General features: G+C 46.8%; 1 protein-coding gene across 16 annotated transcripts in view; it reads right to left on the minus strand.

The window, feature by feature from the left end:
• ARMH1 (armadillo like helical domain containing 1) overlaps window positions 1–22,596 on the minus strand; it is a 51,892-nt gene extending 29,296 nt beyond the window's left edge. For 12 of the 16 annotated variants that reach the window (XR_010579210.2, XR_010579206.2, XR_012421054.1 and 9 more), the window contains exons 1-3: window positions 22,425–22,596; window positions 6,809–6,932; window positions 5,215–5,442 (exon numbers count right to left, since the gene is read on the minus strand). Coding sequence is in view for 11 of the 16 variants with exons in the window: in XM_005543598.5 (XP_005543655.3) it covers window positions 5,215–5,420 (206 nt within the window). In the remaining 5 variants the exon portion in view is untranslated. Of the gene's footprint in view, window positions 1–5,214; window positions 5,443–6,808; window positions 6,933–16,756; window positions 17,040–22,424 lie in introns of those variants that run through there. The other 4 variants (XR_012421053.1, XM_074008808.1, XM_045386570.3 and 1 more) reach the window with 2 other exon arrangements.
• Window positions 22,597–22,616: the final 20 nt, after the last annotated feature.

Below are 22,616 nucleotides of genomic sequence, written 5' to 3' on the forward strand. Positions count from 1 at the left end.
TAAGCACTGACTGAGTACCCACTAAATGTTAGGCACTATGATTGGCACTTGAGAAATGAAGAAGAATGATGTAATGCCTAATGTAATAAGTGCAATGACCAAGTAAGAAAAACACAGAATGCTCAGACACACTGACATTTCAGTGGGGGATTGGGGTGGGAGAGATCCTGCAATAGCAACTGAGAAATAGCAGAAGGTAGAAGAGAGGACAGCTGAAGAGGAGGCAGTGGTCAAGCAAGGCCAGGACTAGGGTGAGGTGAGGGAGACACTTGCCTGGGGTCTGAAATTTAAAGGGGCACCAAAAAATTCAGTTATCAAATAATATTTCAATGCGCTATTTAAAATAATCAAATTAATATTAAGAAGTCCATGATGGGCCAGACATGGTAGCTCACACTTATAATCCCAGCACTTTGAGAGGTCAAGGTGGGAGGGTTGCTTGAGCACAGGAGTTTGAGACCAGCCTGGGAAACAGCAACAGCAAGATCCTGTCTCTACAAAAAATAATAAAATTAGTTGGGGGTGTGGTGGTGCATGCCTGTAGTCCCAGCCACTTGGGAGGTTGAGGTGGCAGGATGGCTTGAGCCCGGGGGGTTGAGGCTGCAGTGAGCTGTGATGGCACCACTGTGCTCCAGCCTGGGTGACAGAGTGAGAGTGAGACTCTGTCTCAAACAACAACAACAAATCTATGATGAGATGAATAAGACATCACAGTGTTAAACAGACAGGATCTGACCCTGCACCTGTACGACCCTGCCTTACTTGTCTCACCCTGTGTGACCCTGCCTTCCTCATCCCACCCTGTACAACCCCTAGTCATTTCATCCTGTGGCCAAATGGAAAATATTGTCCAGTAAGACAAGGAAGGAAAAAAAGTCTTGGCAACAAAGCTAGGGCCTTGGTTAGGGTAGTGTCATGGGTTGTGGGGACAGGAGCCAGGTTATAGGCAGCAATGTTTCTCAAAGCATAACCCGTGGACCACTGGCACTCGAGCCACACAGAGTACTTGTTAGAAATAAGGGTCCGGGGGCCGGGCGCGGTGGCTCAAGCCTGTAATCCCAGCACTTTGGGAGGCCGAGACGGGCGGATCACAAGGTCAGGAGATCGAGACCATCCTGGCTAACATGGTGAAACCCCGTCTCTACTAAAAATACAAAAAACTAGCCGGGCGAGGTGGCGGGCGCCTGTAGTCCCAGCTACTCCGGAGGCTGAGGCAGGAGAATGGCGTGAACCCGGGAGGCGGAGCTTGCAGTGAGCTGAGACCCGGCCACTGCACTCCAGCCTGGGCGACAGAGCGAGACTCCGTCTCAAAAAAAAAAAAAAAAAAAAAAAAAAAAAAAAGAAATAAGGGTCCGGGGTTCCACCCTCAATCTACTAAAGCAGAACCTTGGGGGTGCGGGTGGATAGGTAACTGGTAATCTGCATTTTAAACCTCTTTTATGCACAATAATATCTGAGAACAGACTAGGTATGATGGCTCACACCTATAGTCCCAGCACTTTGGGAGGCTGAAGTGGGAAGATCACGAGGCCAGGAGTTTGAGAACAGCTTGGGCAACATAGCAAGACCACATGTCTACAAAAATTTTAAAAACAGAAAAATTGGCCGGGCGCAGTGGCTCAAGCCTGTAATCCCAGCACTTTGGGAGGCCGAGACGGGCGGATAACGAGGTCAGGAGATCAAGACCATCCTGGCTAACACGGTGAAACCCCATCTCTACTAAAAAAAATACAAAAAAACTAGCCAGGCGAGGTGGCAGGCGTCTGTAGTCCCAGCTACTCGGGAGGCTGAGGCAGGAGAATGGCCTAAACCCGGGAGGCGGAGCTTGCAGTGAGCCGAGATCTGGCCACTGCACTCTAGCCTGGGCGACTCTGTCTCAAAAAAAAAAAAAAAAAAAAAACCAGAAAAATTAGCTGGGTGTGGTGGTGCATGCCTGTAGTCCTAGCTGCTTGGGAGGCTGAGGTGAGAGGATCCTTTGAGTCTCCAGGAATTTGGGGCTGCAGTGAGCTGAGATTGCGCTGCTGTACTCCAGCCTGGGTAACAGAGCAAGACCCTATCTCAAAAAAATAAAAATAAAAATAGGGTAAGAACATTTGGGTAAACCTACAGATGTTTTCCATGGTTATTCCCTTTGCCCTGTGTTATAGGTCTGAGTCTGAAAAATAATTTTATCGCTAACTTAAATGTAAGAAAGAGAGCGGTGTTTACTTACACCTTTAATTCTGCCCAGCTGCAGACGCTGGGTCATTCGTTCCTCTACTCAGCAAACAGGTGCCAGGTGTCGTGCTACATGTTAGAAATATAGGCATAAGTAGAACAGATGCGATGCTTGCCCACAGAGATCTTAAAATCCAGTGGGGGAAAAGAGTGGTATTAAGCAGGTAATAACAATAAAATGTTATGATTATTAAGACAGAGGAAGTCTATGAACATATATAAGAAGGGAACCTAAGCTAGCCTAGGACTCAGAAATGGGCTTCCTGAGAAAGTGATGTTTAAATTGAGACCTGAATAATAGAGCAGGAGTTGGTCAAATAAGGAGGGGGTTTATTTATTTATTTATTTATTATTATTTTTGAGATGGAGTCTTGCTCTGTTGCCCAGGCTGGAGTGCAGTGGTGCGATCTCGGCTCACTGCAAGCTCCACCTACTGGTTTCACGCCATTCTCCTGCCTCAGCCTCCCGAGTAGCTGGGACTACAGGCGCCCGCCACCACACCTGGCTAATTTTTTGTGTTTTTTAGTAGAGACGGGGTTTCACCATGTTAGCCAGGATGGTCTCAATCTCCTGACCTCGTGATCTGCCCACCTCAGCCTCCCAAAGTGCTGGGATTACAGGCATGAGCCACCGCGCCTGGCCTATTTATTTATTTTTATAGAGACGAGGTCTTGCTCTGTTGCCCAGGATGGAGCACAGTGGTGTGATCATAGCTTACTGCAGCTTCAAACTCCAAGGCCCAAGTGATCCTCCCTCCTCAGCCTCCCAAGTAGCTGGGATTATAGGTGTAAGCCACTGTGCATGGGTCAAGGAGGGGGTTTAGAGAAGGCGAGAGGGTTCAGGCAAGGAGAGAAATATACAATAAAAGGGTCTGAGATAAATCCGTAGAGTGCCATGGGCACACAGAGCAGGAATATCCTCAAATCTACCTATAACTTGAAGTATCACCTTGATGGTGACCAGATCTGTCTCTAGCCTTGACCTGCCTCCAGGGATCCTGAGCACAGACATCTCAAACTCAACATGTCCCAAAGCAAGCTTATCTACCCTCAAACTTACTCATCTTCTTATGTTCTCTTCCACATAATGGCACTCTATTCCCCTAGTTTACTAAGCCAGATATGTGACACTCATCTTGTGGCATATGAGTGAAGATGGATGTATGGGTATGGAATAGTTGGATATATTGATTCAAGAGAGAAATTTGGGCAGGGATACTTATTTGAAAGCCCTCATACAAGAGTGGTGTTGAATCTTGACAGTGAGCTAGTCCCTCAGGGAGAATCTGAGAGTGAGTACAGAAGAGGGATGACAATGGAATCCCAAGGAACAGCATTTAAGGGGTGGCTGAAGAAGGGCAGGAAATGCATAGAAACCAAGATAATCGGTATCACAGAAACCAGGAGTGTTTTGAGAAGTGGGAAAGGTTGACTGACAAATGCCACTGAGAGGTCACATAAAAGGACTGAGGATGCAGTCCCTGGGTTTTGCAACTGGAAAAACGTGGGTAATCTTAGCAAGACCTGCATCAGTAGAGTGGGAGGCACAGAAGTCAGATGGCAGTGAGTGGAGAAAAGGGAGGAGAGGAAGTGGAGACAGAGAGACTCAACAACCTTTATTTTTGTAATTTTTAAAAAATGTTTTGAGATGGGGTCTGTCTCTGTGGCCCACGCTGGAGTGCAGTGGCGTGATCTTGGCTCACTGCAAACTCCGCCTCCCAGGTTCAAATGATTCTTCTGCCTCAGCCTCCTGGGTAGCTGGGATTACAGGCGTGTGCCACCATGCCCTGCTAAGTTTTGTATTTGTAGTAGAGACAGGGTTTCCCATGTTGGCCACGCTGGTCTCAAACTCCTGACATCAGGTGATCGCCCACCTCCGCCTTGCAAAGTGTTGGGGTTACAGGCGTGAGTCACTGCGCCCAGCCCCTCAGCAATCTTTTCAAGAAGCTTCATTGGGTACGGTGGCTCATGCCTGTACTCCCAGCACTTTGAGGTCAGGAGTTTGAGACCAGCCTGGCAAACATGGTGAAACCCTGTCTCTACTAAAAATACAAAAATTAGCCAGGTGTGGTGGTACATGGCTGTAGTCTCAGCTACTCGGGAGGCTGAGGCAGAAGAATCGCTTGAACCGGGGAGGCAGAGGTTGTGGTGAGCTGAGATTGAGCCATTGCACTCTAGCCTGGGCCACAGAGAGAGACTCTGTTTCAAACAAACAAACAAACAAACAAACAAAAAAAGAAGCTTCACCATGAAGGGCAGAAGTGGAATATAGATTTGAAACAGGGATTCAATTTTACTTTTTAAAGTAGAAGATATTTCAGCATATATAAATGCTAAAAAAAATGCTGGTTATGAGGCAAAGGTGAAAGCTATAGGAGAGAAAGAATAAGGAGATAGGAAGGGGTTCAAGTGCAGTACAAATAGAGGATTAGCCCTAGACAGAAGGTATACCTACTGCAACTCTGATGGTAGCAAAAGAGGTTAGGGGTGAGAAAGAAGATACAATCATAGGTTGGGAAGACAGGAAGCTGAGAGAGTTCTTGACTCTAAGGATTTTTTTAATCACCTTTTTTTAACACCAGATGTCCTGTTCTAAAATACTAGAATCAAGAGAAAACTCCTTTGACAATCTCCTCTCCTTTTCATTTTTGAAGGTTGCCTAATTTTTTTTTTTTTTTTTTTGAGACAGAGTCTCACTCTGTCACCCAGTCTGGAGGGCAGTGGCGTGATCTCAGCTCACTGCGACCTCTGCCTCCCGGGTTCAAGTGATTCTCCTGCCTCAGCCTCTTGAGTAGCTGGGATTACAGGCACCTGCCACCATGCCCAGCTAATTTTTGTATTTTTAGCAGAGACAGGGATTCACCATGTTGGTTAGGCTGGTCTCGAACTCCCGACCTTGTGATCTGCCCACCTCAGTCTCCCAAAGTGCTGGGATTACAGGCTTGAGCCACTGTGCCCGGTGCCTAATTTATTTTTTTTTCTGTTCGGCAAAGGATACGTGATTCTAAGCGAGGTGGTCAAGCGTACCAGGAACAAACTGGCTCCCTGGGAAAACTCCTGCTCCAGTTCAGGGGCAGTCTTGCCTCGGTTGGTTTCAATAAATTTGTCAAGGATGTGACTCCTTGCGACTTTCCCAGCATTGTCCCACTCCTGTAAAAAACTTAAGAGCCTGCTAATTGCTGCCTGTTCCTTTATAGAAGTCATGATCAATCAGTCCTGAAGTTGGCTACAGAGGGAGGGAAAACAGAGAGGTTACCAGAATGTTTAGAATCATGCAACTCCATTATTTTTCTAGCAATCAACTGAAGGCAGGGTGTGGCTCTATCATGCACATGGGTGTAGTTATATGCAAAATATACTCTAGGACTGGTCATCTGCTGCTTGAACAGGGAGGCTCTAGCTGGAGATTCTTAATGCGATTAAGAATATCAATGTGCTAAATGTCTGCTCTTTAAGAACTAAAATTTTAGCTCTTTGGCTTCTCTACTGATGCCAGCAACTAAAAGACCACAGCATCCAGCTGAGATAAAAGTGCTTGCTAAGGCTGGGCGTGGTGATTCATGCCTGTAATTCCAGCACTTTGGAAGGCCCAGGAGGGCGGATCACCTGAGGTCAGGAGTTTGAGATCAGCCTGGCCAACATGGCGAAAGCTCGTCTCTACTAAAAATACAAAAAATTAGCCGGGCGTGGTGGCGGGCACCTGTAATTCCAGCTACTTGGGAGGCTGAAGCAGGCGAAATCTCTTGAACCCGGGGGGCAGGTTGCAGTGAGCCGAGATCGCACCACTGCACTCCAGCCTGGGCGACAGAGTGAGACTGTGTTTAAAAAAACCCAAAAAACAAAAAACAAAACAAAAAAACCCCCCAAAAAACAAAATCTGGGCCTCTCTTGTGGCTTACTTCATACAGGGTCAGAGGCTTGAGGTCTTGAGGGACATGGCCTCCCTCTTACGCCAATCACCTAAGTTAAAGTGCTCCTTAACCTTGTACCTCGGGCTTTTACACTAACTCTTAAAAACAACTTAAAAAAAGTTAGTGGGAAGAAAAAGTTCCCATTCCATAGTTGGATTAATGGGCTGTGGTTTGTAGGAGTCTGTGTCCTTGGGAGAGTGTTTTCAGTGGGGGAGGGAAGGTTTAAGATAACCCCACTTTCCAAAAATAGTTGTGATTGAAAGTGTTATTATCCATAACAAATGTTAGTGCTGATGGGAGAGAGGCATGTGCGATTCTTTTGTCTAACAGACAAGTGAAAGTCATATTTCACATTATCATGGGGTTTTCTGTGATTTACAGAATATTTGTGAAACATTACTTGCAGGGGCCATGATTGATATGGAGAGAACAGCTTGTGTGTAGGAGAGATGTGTATTTCACGAAGACTGTTCAACATGAAATTTACAGTCCCATAAAGTGCTTCTACATCTTCGCCAGAGATCTAGTTAAAAGGACTTTACAGTCTGAAACATCCTAAAATTGATTCTAAATTAACGTTTGCTCACATGTATTTGAGATATTGATGGGGCCCAGCTATCAGAATTTTATTAGGAAGCAATAATCTGAGGCATGCGGAGACAGACATACATACACACCAACCTCTACTGCTCCCCAGAGGACATGGGATGTGTGCTTCCAGAAGGGCGTCCACGCAGCCTCTGGGATGGAGACAACCACGAAATCTAGCTGGACTTAAGAACCAGGTGAATGACTGCAGACCAACCTAAACACAAAAATGAACAAAGCCCCTCATGGGATCATGCATCAATCACCGTGAATGCCATTGCAGTCCTAAGTCTGTGAATAACTTAGGGAGCTCTGGCTGCCTTCAACGGCCAAACTGACACCAAGAAAATGGGGTGAATATCTGTTCTAGACCCCAGGGAGGTGGGGTTGAGACACCACCACTAGCTTTATCAGGCAGGAAAGCATCCTGTGCCCCGACCCTGCCTTAAATGGACCCTTTCTAGTATCAAAATTCAATGTGCTATTAGAGATGCACCCAGCGATTCCAGGACACCAAAGGCAGGGAACTCTAAGCAGGGCACTCCACATTACGGCTCCTCCATGTTTCCTTGGACCTCAGTCTCCCCTATCTTCTTTGAAGACAGGAAAAGAAGTATCAACAAATGGCAGCTTTAAAAGTCACTGTGATGCAGCTGTAAATCTTATGTATGTGCTGAAGGCCCATCATACGGCTCTGTGTAAGGTACCATGGGAGACGCAAAGATGAATATGGCACTGCAGGGCCCTGGAGGAGCTCCTACGCTTGGGGGAGAGTGGAAGAACATGAGATGTGGAGTCAGACTGGGTTCAAGGCTCAGCTCCGCCACTGGCTATTTTGAAAAAATCAAATAGTAATAGCACCTGCCTCACCCTTTGCTGCCCTCCAGTCTCTCCTCACAGAGGCCACTTTAAACTCTTTTGGCTATTTCTTCTGCTGTTTACCCTTGTATTTCCAAATAACGAGCTTATACTACTTGTTATGGGCTGAACTGTGTTTTCCCCAAATTCCTATGTTGAAGTCCTAACCACCAGTACCTCAGGATGTGGTTGTAACTGCAGCTATGGTATTTAAAGACGAAATTAGGCTTAAACTATGTCATTAGGGTGGGCCCTTATCCAATATGACTGGTGTCCTTATAAGCGGTGATTAGGATACAGACACACAGAGAGAAAACCAGGTGAAGACACAGGGAAAAGATGGCCATCTGCAAGCCAAGGAAAGAGGCCTAGTTATCTAGTCTATAACACTTTGTTATGGCAGCTCTAGCAAACTAATACACTGCTATCATTCGATGTATCAACCTTAGGTAATATTTATGTATTTATCGTTCTGGCAGTTGAGGAATTAGGTCTTCATTTTTTTTTTCTGAGATGGGATCTCACTATGTTGCCCGGCCTGGAGTGCGATGGCTATTCACAGGTATGATCATAGCATACTGCATGCAGCCTCAAACTTCTGGCCTCAAGCAGTCCTCCTGCCTCAGCCTCCTGAGTAGCTGGGGCTACAGGTGCATGCCACCTTGCCCAGCAGAGGAATCAGTTTGATTAGCTCCACTCTAACTCCCATTTTTTCTCTTTCTATCCTCTAACATAATTTGCCATACTTTACAGTTAAATCAATAGTGTTTACATTATTATTATTACTATTTTATGAGATGCAGTCTCACTCTGTCACCTAGGCTGGAGTGCAGTGGCATGATCTCTGCTCACTGCAGGCTCTGCCTCCCAGGTTCCTGCGATGCTCCTGCCTCAGACTCCTGAGTAGCTGGGATTACAGGCATGTGTCACTACGCCTGGCTAATTTTTGTATTTTTAGTGGAGATGGGATTTTGCTGTGCTGGCCAGGCTGGTCTCAAAATCCTGAGCTCAAGTGATCTGCCTGCCTCGGTCTCCCAAAGTGCTGGGATTACAGGTGTGAGCTGCTGCGCCCGGCATATTAACATGATTGATCAAGTAAATAAACTCTTCACTCAAGTAGCAAACTACTATTACATTTTTTTCTTACAGTTTGGTTTTATCTGGAGTTAATAATTGTCATTTTGTTTTTTCTATTGTTTGGTTTGAAGTACCAAGGGCTATTTTCTTCCAAATGTTCCAAATATGTAGTGATTATTCTTCCAAATGTTCAATTCGTAACTGATTAATTCTATCTTTTCCTGGAAACCTCTGTCCCACAGATCTCTTTCTACTATAGTTTAGACTGGTTGCTCACTAAGGCTGGTATGTAAATGTCGGGATTTCCTTTTGCCGAGTTTTTCGATGGATGCCCATTTCCTGGCTCTCACATCTTCTTCCTTCTTTGTGTACTCCCTTGTTTTGTCCTGGAAGGTCTAAAAATATCGTTTTTGACCACATGTTGGATTGGCTGGGTATATAACTCCGTATTAGAAATAAGCTATCTGGTCTGGGTGCGGTGGCTCACGCCTGTAATCCCAGCACTTTGGGAGGCTAAGGCGGGCAGATCATAAGGTCAAGAGATTGAGACCATCCTGGCCAACATGGTGAAACCCCATCTCTACTAAAAATACAAAAATTAGCCAGGCGTGGTGTCACGCAACTGTAGTCCCAGCTACTTGGGAGGCTGAGGCAGGAGAATCCCTTGAACCCGGGAAGTGGAAGTTGCAGTGAGCCAGATTGTGCCACTGCACTCTCTGGCACTCTAGCCTGGTGACAGAGTGAGACTCTGTCTCAAAAAAAAAAAAAAGAAAAAAGAAAAGAAAAGCTATCTAGCCAGATGTGGTGGCTCATGTCTATAATTCCAGTATGTTGGGAGGCTGAGGCAGGAGGATCACTTGAGCCCAGGAGTTTGCGACCAGCCTGGGCAACACAGTGAGACCTCCATCCCTCCACCCCCAAATTAGCCTGGTACAATGGCACACACTTGTACTTTCAGCTACTTGGGAGGCTAAGGTGGCTGAGGTGGGAGGATCGAATGAGACCAGGATGTTGGGGCTATAGTGATCTGTGATCCCACCACTGCACCCCAGCCTGGGCAACAGAGCAAGACTGTGTCTCAAAATAAATACATAAATAAATAAATAAAAGCCTCCCTCAGGTTCACCCTCCGCAGTTGCTGTTGCTGATGAGAAATGTGAAGTCATTCTGATTCCTGTGCCTTTGTCTATTTTTTTTCACTCCTGATGATTTTGAAATCTTTCTGAAGTTGTATGATGATATGCTTTGGTGAAGGTCTTTTTTCATTTACTATAGTAAGCCCTTGGTGGGCTCTTTAAATCACTGTATCCTTCAGTGTTTAGATATTTATTAGGCAACTAGTCTTCTCACTGGGGAATTCATAAACATCAGCCAGTGGAGGGTTTTTTTTTAACCCCCTCATAGAGATATCAGGGTCTCTGGAGAAGACCTTCCTACTTTCCCAGGGAGGGTGAGAGAGTAGGGGTGCTATGACAGACACCTTGCCATGGCATGTTGGGAGTCAGGTGGGGGAAGGGCTCACGCAATGCTGTGTGCAGACCTTCCCTCTGCTGATCAGTTTTCCACTCGATGTCTCATTCCTGCCCTTCAAACTCTGCCTGAGGTCCCTGTGCAAGGAGGCCTACAGAGCCCAACTTCTTTCCTCTTCATGCAGCAAGAGAGTTGAGAGTCATTTCTTTCTTGGCGGTTGAGGCTCTGGAGTGCGGGCGAAGTGCTCTGCACACAGAGGTCAGTGAATTCCCCTAGGTTGGGCTCCATACCTCATTTCTGACCTTCGGTGGTAATTTGTGCTTTCAATCATTAAGCCTCTTAGAGCTCAAACTGGCTGAATTGGCTGGTTTCTTGTTGGTAAGCTCCTCTTTTTGGCACTTGCTTGCAATTTCCTCTGCTTCAAGTTGGTTAACCTCCCTGCGCCTGCCTTCTACCTTCCAAATATTTGTTGAATTCTTTCATCTCCTGTTGCCTCCTTCTGTGAACTTTTGTGACTGAATGCCTTTTTATATTTCTTCAGCGGGGTTATGTCACTGAGGTTTTTGAGAAGTAGGGGGAGATAAAAGACATTAAGTATATTTAGTTAAGAGCCTCCAGCCATGTATTATTTTTCTCAACTTTTCTTTAATAGTAAGCTTGATGAGGGTAAAAAAAAAAAAGACCCATTAACTACCATTTTAAAAAATAATTAATAAGATGAAAACAATGGAAAAAAGAGCAAAATGTGTCAATTTCAAGAGTCAGTTGCTGGGATAAATTTTGTATGTAAGCTTGTTGACTGCTAAGGAAAAAGGGATGTTAGCTGTTTTTCCTGGTGAAGGGAGAAGGAATGAAGGCAGGGAGAAGAAACTGACATTTTTTGAGTATTGATTAAGAGCTATCCATACACCATACTCTCTCTCTCTCTCTCTCTGTGGTTGTTTTTGTTTATAGAGATAGGGTCTCTCTGTGTTGCCTAGGCTGATCTCAAACTCCTGGCCTCAAGCTATCTTCCCACCTTGGCCTCCCAAACTGCTGGAATTACAGGTGTGAGTCACCACACCTGACCTATATTCTTTGTTTTAATCCTCTTAAGATCCTCATGAGGTCATCATTATCCACAATTTTCAGATGAAGAAACTAAGGTTTAGAAGGGTTTGCTCATTTTTTTTTTTTTTTTTGAGACGGAGTCTCGCTATGTCGCCCAGGGTGGAGTGCAGTGGCCGGATCTCAGCTCACTGCAAGCTCCGCCTCCCGGGTTTTTACGCCATTCTCCTGCCTCAGCCTCCCGAGTAGCCGGGACTACAGGCGCCCACCACCTCGCCCGGCTAGTTTTTTGTATTTTTTAGTAGAGACGGGGTTTCACCGTGTTAGCCAGGATGGTCTCGAACTCCTGACATCGTGATCCGCCCGTCTCGGCCTCCCAAAGTGCTGGGATTACAGGCTTGAGCCACCGCGCCCGGCCTCATTTATTGAAGGCCTCAAAGCTAAATAGGGATAGGAATGGGATCTGTATATAACTCCAAAGTCCAGGGTTTCCGCCACTAAGCCAAGGGCATGGATCCTGTTCTCCTCTGTGCTCCAAGGTGTCACCAATAATCTCTTGTTGTCAAATTTAGTGGTTAGCTCACAGTCCCACCGTGCTCGGTCTCTGATGGATTGTGAATGACTCTGACTCTTCTCAGAACTCTTTCCCTAACCCCAGTCTCCCCTGGTTCTACTCCACACTCTCTGAATCCTCAGTTGCCTTTGCAGGATACTGCCTTTGCAGGTCGTTTTCCCATTCTCAGTTCTCTTCTCATGCTTTGTAATCCCTGGATGACCTCATTCACCCCATCACTTCAAATTACATCTATAGGCACACGACTCTCAAATTCGTCTCCTCAGTCTGGGCCTCCCAACTGAGTTCCAGATCTCTTTATGTACTTAAGTGACTGGCAGACTCTTCACTGGTATGTGTCACAGGCTCCTCAAGTCAATAGGTCCCAAACTGAGCTCATCAACTCACACCTGCCCCTTGCCCTGTGTTGGTCCTATTTCAGTGCTTGGGTCACCACCCTCCTAGCCAGCCAAAAGTTGTCTTTGACTTATTCCTCTCCCTTGCCCTCATCTGAACTGTTGCCAGCTCCTGCCAACTATATGTCCTAAATCTCCCTGAGATCAGTCTATCTATCTTCACCTCCACTGCCACTATTTTAGTTTCACACCGTTGTTCCTCATATGGATTACTGCAACAGCCTCCTACTGGTCTTCAGGCTTGCCCCAGCCTGGAATGCAGGCTGGAATGCAGTGGCATGATCATAACTCACTGCAGCCTCAACCTCCTGGGCTCGAGTGATCCTCCCACCTCAGCCTCCTGAGTAGCTGGGACTATAGGTGCATGCCACCATGCCCACCTAATTTTTATATTTGTTTATTTTTTGTAGTGGTGGGGTCTTGCTTTGTTGCCCAGGCTGGTATCAAACTCCTGGGCTCAAGCAATCCTCCTGCCTCAGCCTCCCAAAGTATTGGGATTACAGGTGTGAGGCACCAGGCCAGGCTTTGATGTGAGATTTTTAAAAGTACAAATCTGACAGATTACCCTGCTTCAAACTCTTCAATGGTTCCTTACTACCTGAGGATACAATTTCAAACATTTCAGGCCAAAGAATTTCCATCTAAATTCGGCCCCAAGTGAAACCTGACACCCCACCCCACCCCTTGCCTCAACCCATGCTGCTGAAGGGGGCTGCCCACTATCCTACACCACAAACACCATTCTCTAAATCCCTACTACCGTTCCTGAACCCTTCCTCCTCCTCTGAGGTCAGGCCGTCTGTCTTTCCCTTTCTACCTTGCCTCAGTGCTGATCAATGACTTCGACACGTAAGCCTTCCTGTTTACTCAAGAGCCACTAGGCAATTTCAACATCAATGTGCTCCATCTTTGTAATTTGGGTGGCTAGCATGGTCTCTGGCAAATCACGGGCACTCAATAAGTGTTATTTAAACTGACATCCAACACACTGTGCTCAGAATGCACACTTTAATTTCCTTAGCTCTGCACATTAATTAATTAAACAGATTCCCAGGTGCCAACTCTGAGCCAAGCACTGGGCTTGGGATTGGCTAATGTGACAAACATAGACCTTGCCCTTGGGTGCTTACAGACTGGCAGGGCAGAGAGACAAGCAAAAAGGTGATTTTAACCAACAGCGGAGAGCGCTTTGATGGGATATATCCCAGGTTCTGTCGGCGAACAGAGGACAGACATGGAATGCAGACTCCAGCGACCTCCAGCTTTCACCTCCAACCAATGCAGCTTTCATACCCAAGACCCACACCCCAAAACTGTGACTGGCTAGCACCATCCCTCCTGTGAAGTCTACAATTCCAAGCTCCTTACCTTCCCACCTCTTCCATCTATTCTCAGACGACCTACTTTTGGGTTTAACAAAGAAAGTTACAGGCCATTAGGTAAGAATGCCGTCATACTCCTCTTCTTTCTTCATCTCTATTCACACCCATCCTTCTCCTCTCCTCTAGCCGTCTACCAGAGCTCTGCATCCATCCACCCTGCCTCCTCAGGGCCCTCATTCTACTCATTACTCCTACCTCCCTTGGATCCTCAACCCCTCTATTTAGGCATTTTTCTTGTTAGCCTTGATTTTTACCTATCTTTATTATTATTTATCAATGTATTTATTCGAGATAGGGGCTCACTCTGTCACCCAGGCTGGAGTGCACAGCACCATCATAGCTCAGTGCAGTCTTGAACTACTGGGCTCAAGCGATCCTCCTGCCTCAGCCTCCTGAGTAGCTAGGACTAAGGGTGTACACCACCACGCCTGGCTAACTTAAAAAATTTTTTAGAAACGGAGCCTCACGGCCAGGAACAGTGGCTCACGCCTGTAATTCCAGCACTTTGGGAGGCCGAGGCGGTTGGATCACGAGGTTAGGAGATTGAGACCATCTTGGCTAACATGGTGAAACCCCATCTCTAAAAAATACAAAATTAGCCGGGCGTGGTGGCAGACGCCTGTAGTCTCAGCTACTCAGGAGGCTGAGGCGGGAGAATGGCGTGAACCCAAGAGGTGGAGCTTGCAGTGAGCCAAGATTACGCCACTGCACTCCAGCCTGGGCAATAGAGCGAGACTCTGTCTCAAAAAAAAAAAAAAAAAAGAAAAAAGAAACGGAGCCTCACTATGTTGCCCAGGCTGGTTTGGAACCTCTAGCCTCAAGCAATCCTCCCACCCTGGCCTCCCAAAGTGCTGGGATTCTGGGATTATAGGCGTGAACCACCCACTGTGCCTGGCCTAAGTTTTGCCTATCTTTAAACAAAAATAAGCAAAAACGAAGACAAAAACCTCAACCTCACATTCTCTTCATCATCTCTCTGGTTTTCTGACTTCACAGCAAAGCTTCTGAAAAACAGTGTTCATACTCTTTTCTGTTTCCCCACTGACCATTCTCTCCTCAACCCATCACAGCTGGGCTTCTACCCCGCCACCTCCCTTCCATCACGTTAGCCAACGTCTCCGGTAACCTCTGAATTGCCCAGTTCAGTGAGGATGTCTTAGTACTTTGCTCATTTGTCCCTCTTACTGCAACAACTAATATCATTGACCATTCCTCTTACTCAAAATGCTTTCTTGCTTGACACCTCTGTATCATGGCATCTTCTTTTGGTTTGCCTAAGTCTCTGGCTGCTACCTCCCTGCATTATTTGAGTCTCCGGTGTCACATTATATTGTCACATTATATTGAAAGTCCTCAGTAAGTTGCCTCATTAAGACATTCAGACATGACTAGGAATCCCTCTGCCCCACCTCCAACCTCACTAACTTCAACAAATAGTGACAAGTATGTCCCACGCCTTATCCTAGGCCTTTGGGGATAAATGTAAAAAAGACACAGTCCCTGCCCGCAAGTACAGTTTGAGGGTGGCATAGAGCCTTGTAAAGAGGTGATTTCAATTCCAATAGCGTGGCAAGTGCTGTGATGGAGTAGGTACAAGACACGCTAGAATGAGAGAGGGGGACACCTAACCTGGCTTTGGTTTGGGTGCTGGCTGCAGTGAAGGGCTTTCCAGAGGAGATGTCATCCAGGCTGAAAAGCAATCTGCAGCTATGGAAGAGGTGAGGAAAGTGTCTTTTAGGTAGAGGGAATCAAATCTGCAATGGCTCAGAGGTGGGAGTGTAGGACATAAAGAATTGCAAGTGGGAGGCAGTAGAGACAGTGGTTAGGAACACAGACTGTGGTTTTGGATGATCTTCCACTTCCTGGCTATGTGACCTTAGGCAAATTACTTAACCTCTTTAGGTTTCGGTTTCCTTAATTGTGAAGAGGTAGAAATGTTTCATAAGGGTCAATAAACTATCTAACGTGTCGAAAACCCTCAGTAAAACGTAGCTCTTATTTTTATTATTGAGATTGCTCAGAATAGCTGGAGCACAGTGTGAAGATGGAAGCAGCAGGAGGTGAGGCTGGAAAATCAGGCAGAGGCCAGAGAACGAAGGGCCTCATATGCTGGCTGCAAGGTTCACACTCCACCCTGAGGGCAATGAACAGGTCCTGAAGGGTTAAAGCGAGAGGGACAAAAAAAGACTTTGTTTTACAAATATCTTGACTGTAGTGTAGAAAGGGGATCGGAAGGGGGCAAGCTGGAGGGGGGCACCAGTTAGGAAGTCATTCCTACGGCCTTGCCAAAGATGCTGATGATATTAGGGTTGGAGAGAAGTAGAAACGTCACACAGTTTGAACAAACAGGACCTGTTGACTGACTGGCTGTGGCAGATGAAAGACGGGAGGAATCAAGGAGGATGCCTGGATAACTTTGCTTCCAACTTCACAGAGAATATAGGGGCCAACAAGCACAACCCTCTCCTCTTAACATCATCATATCAGCACCCACCCTCTCCGTGCGTGCTAGATTCTGCCCCATCTTCAATCTTCCCATCTTCCCTGATTGCTCTTAAACACTTGCTCAATTCCCACCAACCCAAATAAATATACAAACAAAGCCATCCCCTAACTACTTTTTCCTTAAGCTTCTACCCTTCCTACTTGCTTCACTCCCAAATTTCTCCATTAGCTCACTGTGGCCTACTAGATAAAGTCTAAACTCAATATGACACTCAGGGCCATTCAAAACTTGGCCCCAGCTGGGTGCTGTGGCTCACGCCGATAATCCCAGCACTTTAGGAGGCTGAAGTGGGTGGATCATGAGGTCAGGAGTTCAAGACCAGCCTGGCCAACATAGTGAAACCCCATCTCTACTAGAAATACGAAAATGAGCCAGGTGTGGTGGCATGCACCTGTGGTCCCAGCTACTCGGGAGGCTGAGGCGCGACAATCACTTGAACCTGGGAGGCTAAGGTTGCAGTGAGCCGAGACGGTGCCATTGACCTCCAGCCTGGGTGACAGAGTGAGACTCTGTCTCAAAACAACAAACAAACAAACAAACTTGGGCCCAGTCTAACTTCATCTCTAGTCACTTCCACATTACAACAACCTTGCACTCTCAACTCCCCAGGCCCTTCCAGGGCCCTCTGCATCTCAGTGTTGCTCTGCCATCAGGAATGGCCAGGTTCCTTTGGGGTTTGCAGTTCTGGTCCCATCCATGCCACCTCTTCCTCTACTATGCTGTAAAACTTACCCATCCTTCCCACTAGAGTGTGAGTTCCTCAAGGGCAGGAGTTGTTCTTCCCTGTCTCTGTGTCCTTAGGGCCTGGCATAATGCTTGGCACAAAACAGATGTTGAATAAAGGCTCACTGAGTGAATGTGTGAAGAAATCAGCCAGCTCCTGTTGAGATGGTTAGATCTGAATGTCCATGATATGCAGGTCCATAAAACTACCAACTTCCCAAAGCTGCCATGTGCGGAGTGGCAGAATCTCCATCCAAGAAGGCCAGTGCAAAGTCTATGAGGTGTTTTACAGCTATGACAGGAAATAGCAGTGTCAGCAGCGGTGTCATCTTTGGACACTACGGACAGGGATTCAGTGCCATGAGCGGTCAGTTAAATTGTAATTGGAGTGAACTGTTCTTCTGCAAACCATAATGTTATTTAGCTGCAGCCAAATGGCATTCAAGGAGGGGAGAAATTTTTTTGAAATGTCAAAGAAATTATTTCCAATTTGGTGCTCACAACCAGAGACTCTAATGATCAGTGGAAATGAGAAGCAAACAAATTAGCACTAATGGAAAATGGCTTTTGGAAAAGAGGATTTAATTTAGAGTCAACTGATCATGGCACGCAGCATGCAGTAAGAGTCAGCTTCACCAGCCTGGTCATAAGAACTGGAGCACGCATGGAATGCCAGAGAAAAATATATGTATGCCATCATGCTTATTGGGATCTCTCTGTAAGTGGCAGCCAATTAAAATAGTCATTATTTTACCTCGGAGAGAAAATGGTGCGAAAAATCAAGCACGCAAAATTAAAAATCCAGATTAGGAACCTCGGTCCAAATTGGTTTGTTCGTGGCCTTCTAACCTTGGCAACGTCTTCTGCAAGGATGACAGACCTACTTTGTCTTCAGCCCAGACTGGACTCTTTGTTTTTAATTTCCTCTCCACCTTCAGAGGTGATTAATAAATCTGGACTCATCCATAAATCATTTCTATAGTGGCCAAATGGTTCTTCTTCATGCAAGGAAACTAAAATCACACAATCTCAAAAGCCCCAGCTCTCACGCTAAGCCAAAGGTCCTTAGCAACAAGCGAAGGGGAGGTATTAAAAATCAAGAGGTCAATAGGTCTTGTTTCTAAATAAAATTTCCCAGAGGGCTTCCCCAACCCCCTGAAATCAAAAGACACCTTCTGAACGCGAGAGGCCTCCAAGGCATGGGCTGCCAGCCTGGCTCACTGTCCCCAAATGGCCTTGGAGACAACAAGCGAGTCACTGTCTCCTATTCCTGTAGGTTTCACATGCAGAATGAGACAGGCCTTCTCCTTGGGCTCCCATCCCTGACTCCTCACTCTTAGTTCTCCATTCAGAGACAGGGAGAGAGAAACATTATCTCCTCAAACTTCCAAACAAGGTGTCCTTACTTCTCTCCCAGGGGCATATGCACTTCAATTTGTCACTTCCTTCTCGCGGACCCTCTTCTGCTCCCCACTCATACCCTGACAGACACCCCTACCCCTGCTACCCATCACTTCCTGGTAGACTCCAATCTGCCCCCATATTTTCCCCACATCTGTCCATTTTCTCCATCCTCTCCCCACAGGAACTCCTTTCCCTCATCTCCTTCCTATGAAATCCTCTGCCTTCATCTTCTCCCTACTTGCTTCATCCCTACCCACAGCCCCCACTCTTCTTCTCCCCAGACTCACTTCTGCCTCCAACCCCGCTCCAAGGACCTTCATCATCTCTCATCCTCTCTCCACAACATGTAACTGGCGAGGTGAACCACACTCTCCTCGCCCCTTCACTGCTCTATGCTTCATCTTCCTTGACCCATTTCCCAGCCTTCCTTCCCTTCCCAACCTTTTTACTCTGCTCTTGAAAACCCTTCTTCCCAATCAGCTAAGTCTCCTCCATTCTCAGCCTCTCCCGTCACCCGCCCACCTCCAGCCTGCATCCAAAGCTGGCTCTACTCCAGGGCTCCCCTTCTGCAAGGCCCTCCTGGTAGAAGCTGTTTAGACTCTTACACCCCCAGGATTTCACGGTTAGGAGGGGGCCTCATGTCTCCTTGCCAAAGCCCAACTCAGTTCCTTATTCCACCTCCTTCTTGTAAAAGCCCTTACTACTTCAAGGGTCATACCATTTAGCTGTCTCAGCCTTTGCCCCTCCTCATGCTGTCACCTAGAGACTCCAGAAAAACTTGCTCTACCCATCAAAGACTGGTACCTAGCTCACAGGCATCCTCTTCCCTTCCCTCCCCTCAAGTCTTCCTATCATCCAGGGGGAGTTCAGTGGCCACGTCAGCATCCTGAGTGTCTCCTGTACTCCACTTTGGCCCCTGACTCCCACGGCCACACCCTGGACCTTGTCATCACCGGAAACTACTCAAACTTCATTCTTCCACTTTCTGTTCACAACTTTCTCATTCAATGATCTCAGATACGGATTCTCTGACTTCACTGGGACCTCTAGTCCATACATTCTTTTTCACTCTCCTATCCAGTTTAGATACTAAAGTCCTTCTTTCAATCACTGTTTTGCCACAATCTTCAACTTCCTGGTCCTTTGTCCTTCCATCTATCCGCCCGGTAAAACTCAAACCTAGATCAATTAAACTAATCTCTCTGTACCCACCACTAGGTGGCTGAATGTTGTTGAGGGAAAAATGCATATTACATAACCTTGCAGACCGCTGCTCTTGAAAATTGACAGTCACTAACCTCAACAGGGCCATCATAACTGCCCAGAAATCTGTTTGCTACCTTAGTCATCTCACTGCCACTCTCCACTGCTGATATTTCAATCTTTCTCTGCTCTTTTCAATCTCGCACACTATCTCCAATCCCACTCTCACTGGCTGATATCATGTTCTTATATGACAGAGAAAATGGAAACCATCAAAGAAGAATTACCTCAACTTCCTGTCACGAAAACTACCAATTAACCCTCAACATAATGCTTCCCTTCTGCCACAAAACAAATATTCCTCCACCCTTCTAAGTGAATTTCTTCACCAACACTTTGGTGAAGCCTTTTTTTCAGGGGCACCATTCTCAGTTATCTTCTTTCCCTTATAATTTTACCTTTTCCCCTCTTGCTGGATCTACACCAACGTTTCTCCCATCCAAATAAAAACCTGCGTTTCCTTCTGGCTATTGCCTTATTTTTCTTCTAAATAGCCAAGCTTTCTGAAAATGTATCTTACATGAATCTTCACTTCCTCAATCCCATCTGCTTCTCAAACCGCTGTAATTTGACCTCTGCTCCCATCACTCCACTGAAACTGTACTTGCAAAGGTCACCAACAACTTCCTTGTTTCTACATCCAGTGGATTCTTTCAGGCTTCATTTTACTTGATTAGTCATAAGCCTTCAACATTTTCCTTCCTTGGCTTCTGAAACACCACATTCTACTACTGATCTTCTTACCATTTTGGACACTTCATCTTGATTACCTTTGCAGGTTCCTCTTCCTTTGCCAGACCCTCAAAACTTGGGTGTTTCTCAGGGTTCTGTCCTAGGTCTCTTCCGACTCTACACTTACTCCCTGGGCAAGCTCAACAAATCTATTGGTGTGGCTGGCATCTATAAGGCCCCAAAGACTCCCACATTGCAACTTCGAGTTAGACTTATCTGGCGAACTCCAGTTAGGCATATCCAATGGCCTTCTGGATACCTCCACTTGGATGTTCCATTGGCACCTCAAGCTCACCATGCCCAGAGCTGACCCTCTCCTAAAAACCCTGCTTCCTCTCCTTCCTGTTTGCCCAAACCAGGAATCTAGAAGTCATCCTTCATTTCCCTTACTTCCCCATACCCAATCAGTAACCAAGTCCAGTTTTTTCTTGCTGTAGGTGTCTAAGGAATTCATTCTGCCCTTTCCATTTCAGCTGCCACTCCATGCTTTATGCTACCATAATCCTTCCCCACTACTGAAACAACCTCCTAACTGGTCTCCCTCCTTCTCCCAATCCCCAATCCAGTTCTTGCACTAATCTTTCTTTTTTTTGAGAGGGAGTCTCGGTCTGTTGCGCAGGCTGGAGCGCAGTGGTGCGATTTTGGCTCACTGCAACCACTGCCTCCCGGATTCAAGCGATTCTCCTGCTTCAGCCTCCCGAGTAGCTGGGATTACAGGCACCCGCCACCATGTCCAGGTAATTTTTGTATTTTCAGTAGAGACGAGGGTTTGCCATGTTGGCCAGGCTGGTCTCAAACTCCTGACCTCAGGTGATCTGCCTGCCTTGGCCTCCCAAAGTGGTGGGATTGCAGGCATGAGTCACCTTGCCTGGCCCCCTGCACTAATCTTTCTAGACACAAATCTGATTGTTACTCCCCTGCTTAAAGCCCTGCAATGACTCCCTGCTGTCTTAATGATAAAGTCTAAGCCCTTGTGCTCATGGGTGTAAAATGCATTGGAAAATTTTTACCATCAGCAAGATCTACCTGTAAGCACAAAGCTGAGCTTGGCATCAAAGACTCTCCAGGATCTGGGTCTAATTTTCCAAGGTTCCCCTCACATGAGTCTCTAGCCTGGCTAGGGTATGCTTCATGTAATTTCTGGCACATTCACCTCTTTGAGCTCCTGAAGGGAGTCTTTTTTTGTTTTTGAGATGGAGTCTCACTCCGTCACCCAGGCTGGAGTGCAGTGGCACAATCTCGGCTCACTGCCACCTCTATCTCCCGGGTTCAAGCCATTCTCCTGCCTCAGCCTCCCAAGTAGCTGGGATTACAGGTGCCCACCACCATGCCTGGCTAATTTTTGTATTTTTAGTAGAGATGGGGTTTTGCCATGTTGGCCAGGCTGGTCTTGAACTCCTGACCTGAAGTGATCTGCCCACCTCAGCCTCCCAAAGCGCTGGGATTACAGGCGTGAGCCACCACACCGGACTCTTTGTTTTGTTTTTTGAGACAGGGTCTCACTCTGTCACCCAAGCAGGAGTGCAGTGGCACAATCATGGCTCACTGCAGCTTTGACCTCCCCGACTCAAGTGATCCTCCCACCTCAGCTTTCCAAGTAGCTGGGACTTCAGGCATGAGCTACCATGCCTCGCTAATTTAAAAAATTTTTATTTTGTAGAGATGAAGGTCTCACTATGTTGCCCAGGCTGGTCTTGAACTCCTTCAAACCATTCTCCCGTCTTGGGCTTCCAAAGTGCTGGGATTACGAGTTTGAGCCACCGCGCCTGGCATACAGAGTCTTTTCCCCTCCCTCTCTCTAAAAGTCTTTCAAGACCCAGCTCAAGAGCCAATCACACTGCCAGAAATGCCCCTTCTCTGATTATGAGCTCCTCAAATCCTTACTCTTCTGTAGTATTTATCTCACATGCAGAATCAGAGTTGCTTCGTGCGTGGTTTCTCTCCCTCTCCCGTTAAGACATGGGAGAGAGAGGGCCAAAGCCTGATCCTCACTAGGGCCTAAGGAACCTTATTTAGCCCACCCAGTCTCTGGCACATAGTATGTAAATATACTGGCACACAGTATGTAAATATAGATAAATGCAAGAAAGTTGCACTCCCAGCTCCTCGGTGGATCCTATCAACAGGGCATTCTCTGAAGTCATCAACTGAAGACTGCCTCCCACCCATCCATCCATCCATCCATCCATCCATCCATCCATCCAGAATATGCCTCGACCCCACTGGGTGGAGGTTGGGTCGGCACGCGCCCCCTAGGCCGTTTTGTACGTTTTTCTACCTCCAGCCCTCGGAGCTGCGGCTGGTAGAGGATGGCAGAGGTAGCTAGACGATGCAAGTCAAAGGGCACACGCTTCCGCCGCGTAGGATAGGACTCTGTTCGGACGAGCGACCCTGCCCATTCCCAGAATACAGCAAGTCTCCAGCCTCCTCTCACCTACATAAGAGGGTGCGGACTTTTCCTGACCGGCGC

Source organism: Macaca fascicularis, chromosome 1 (genome assembly GCF_037993035.2).
Source record: "Macaca fascicularis isolate 582-1 chromosome 1, T2T-MFA8v1.1".
Classification (NCBI taxonomy): domain Eukaryota; kingdom Metazoa; phylum Chordata; class Mammalia; order Primates; family Cercopithecidae; genus Macaca; species Macaca fascicularis.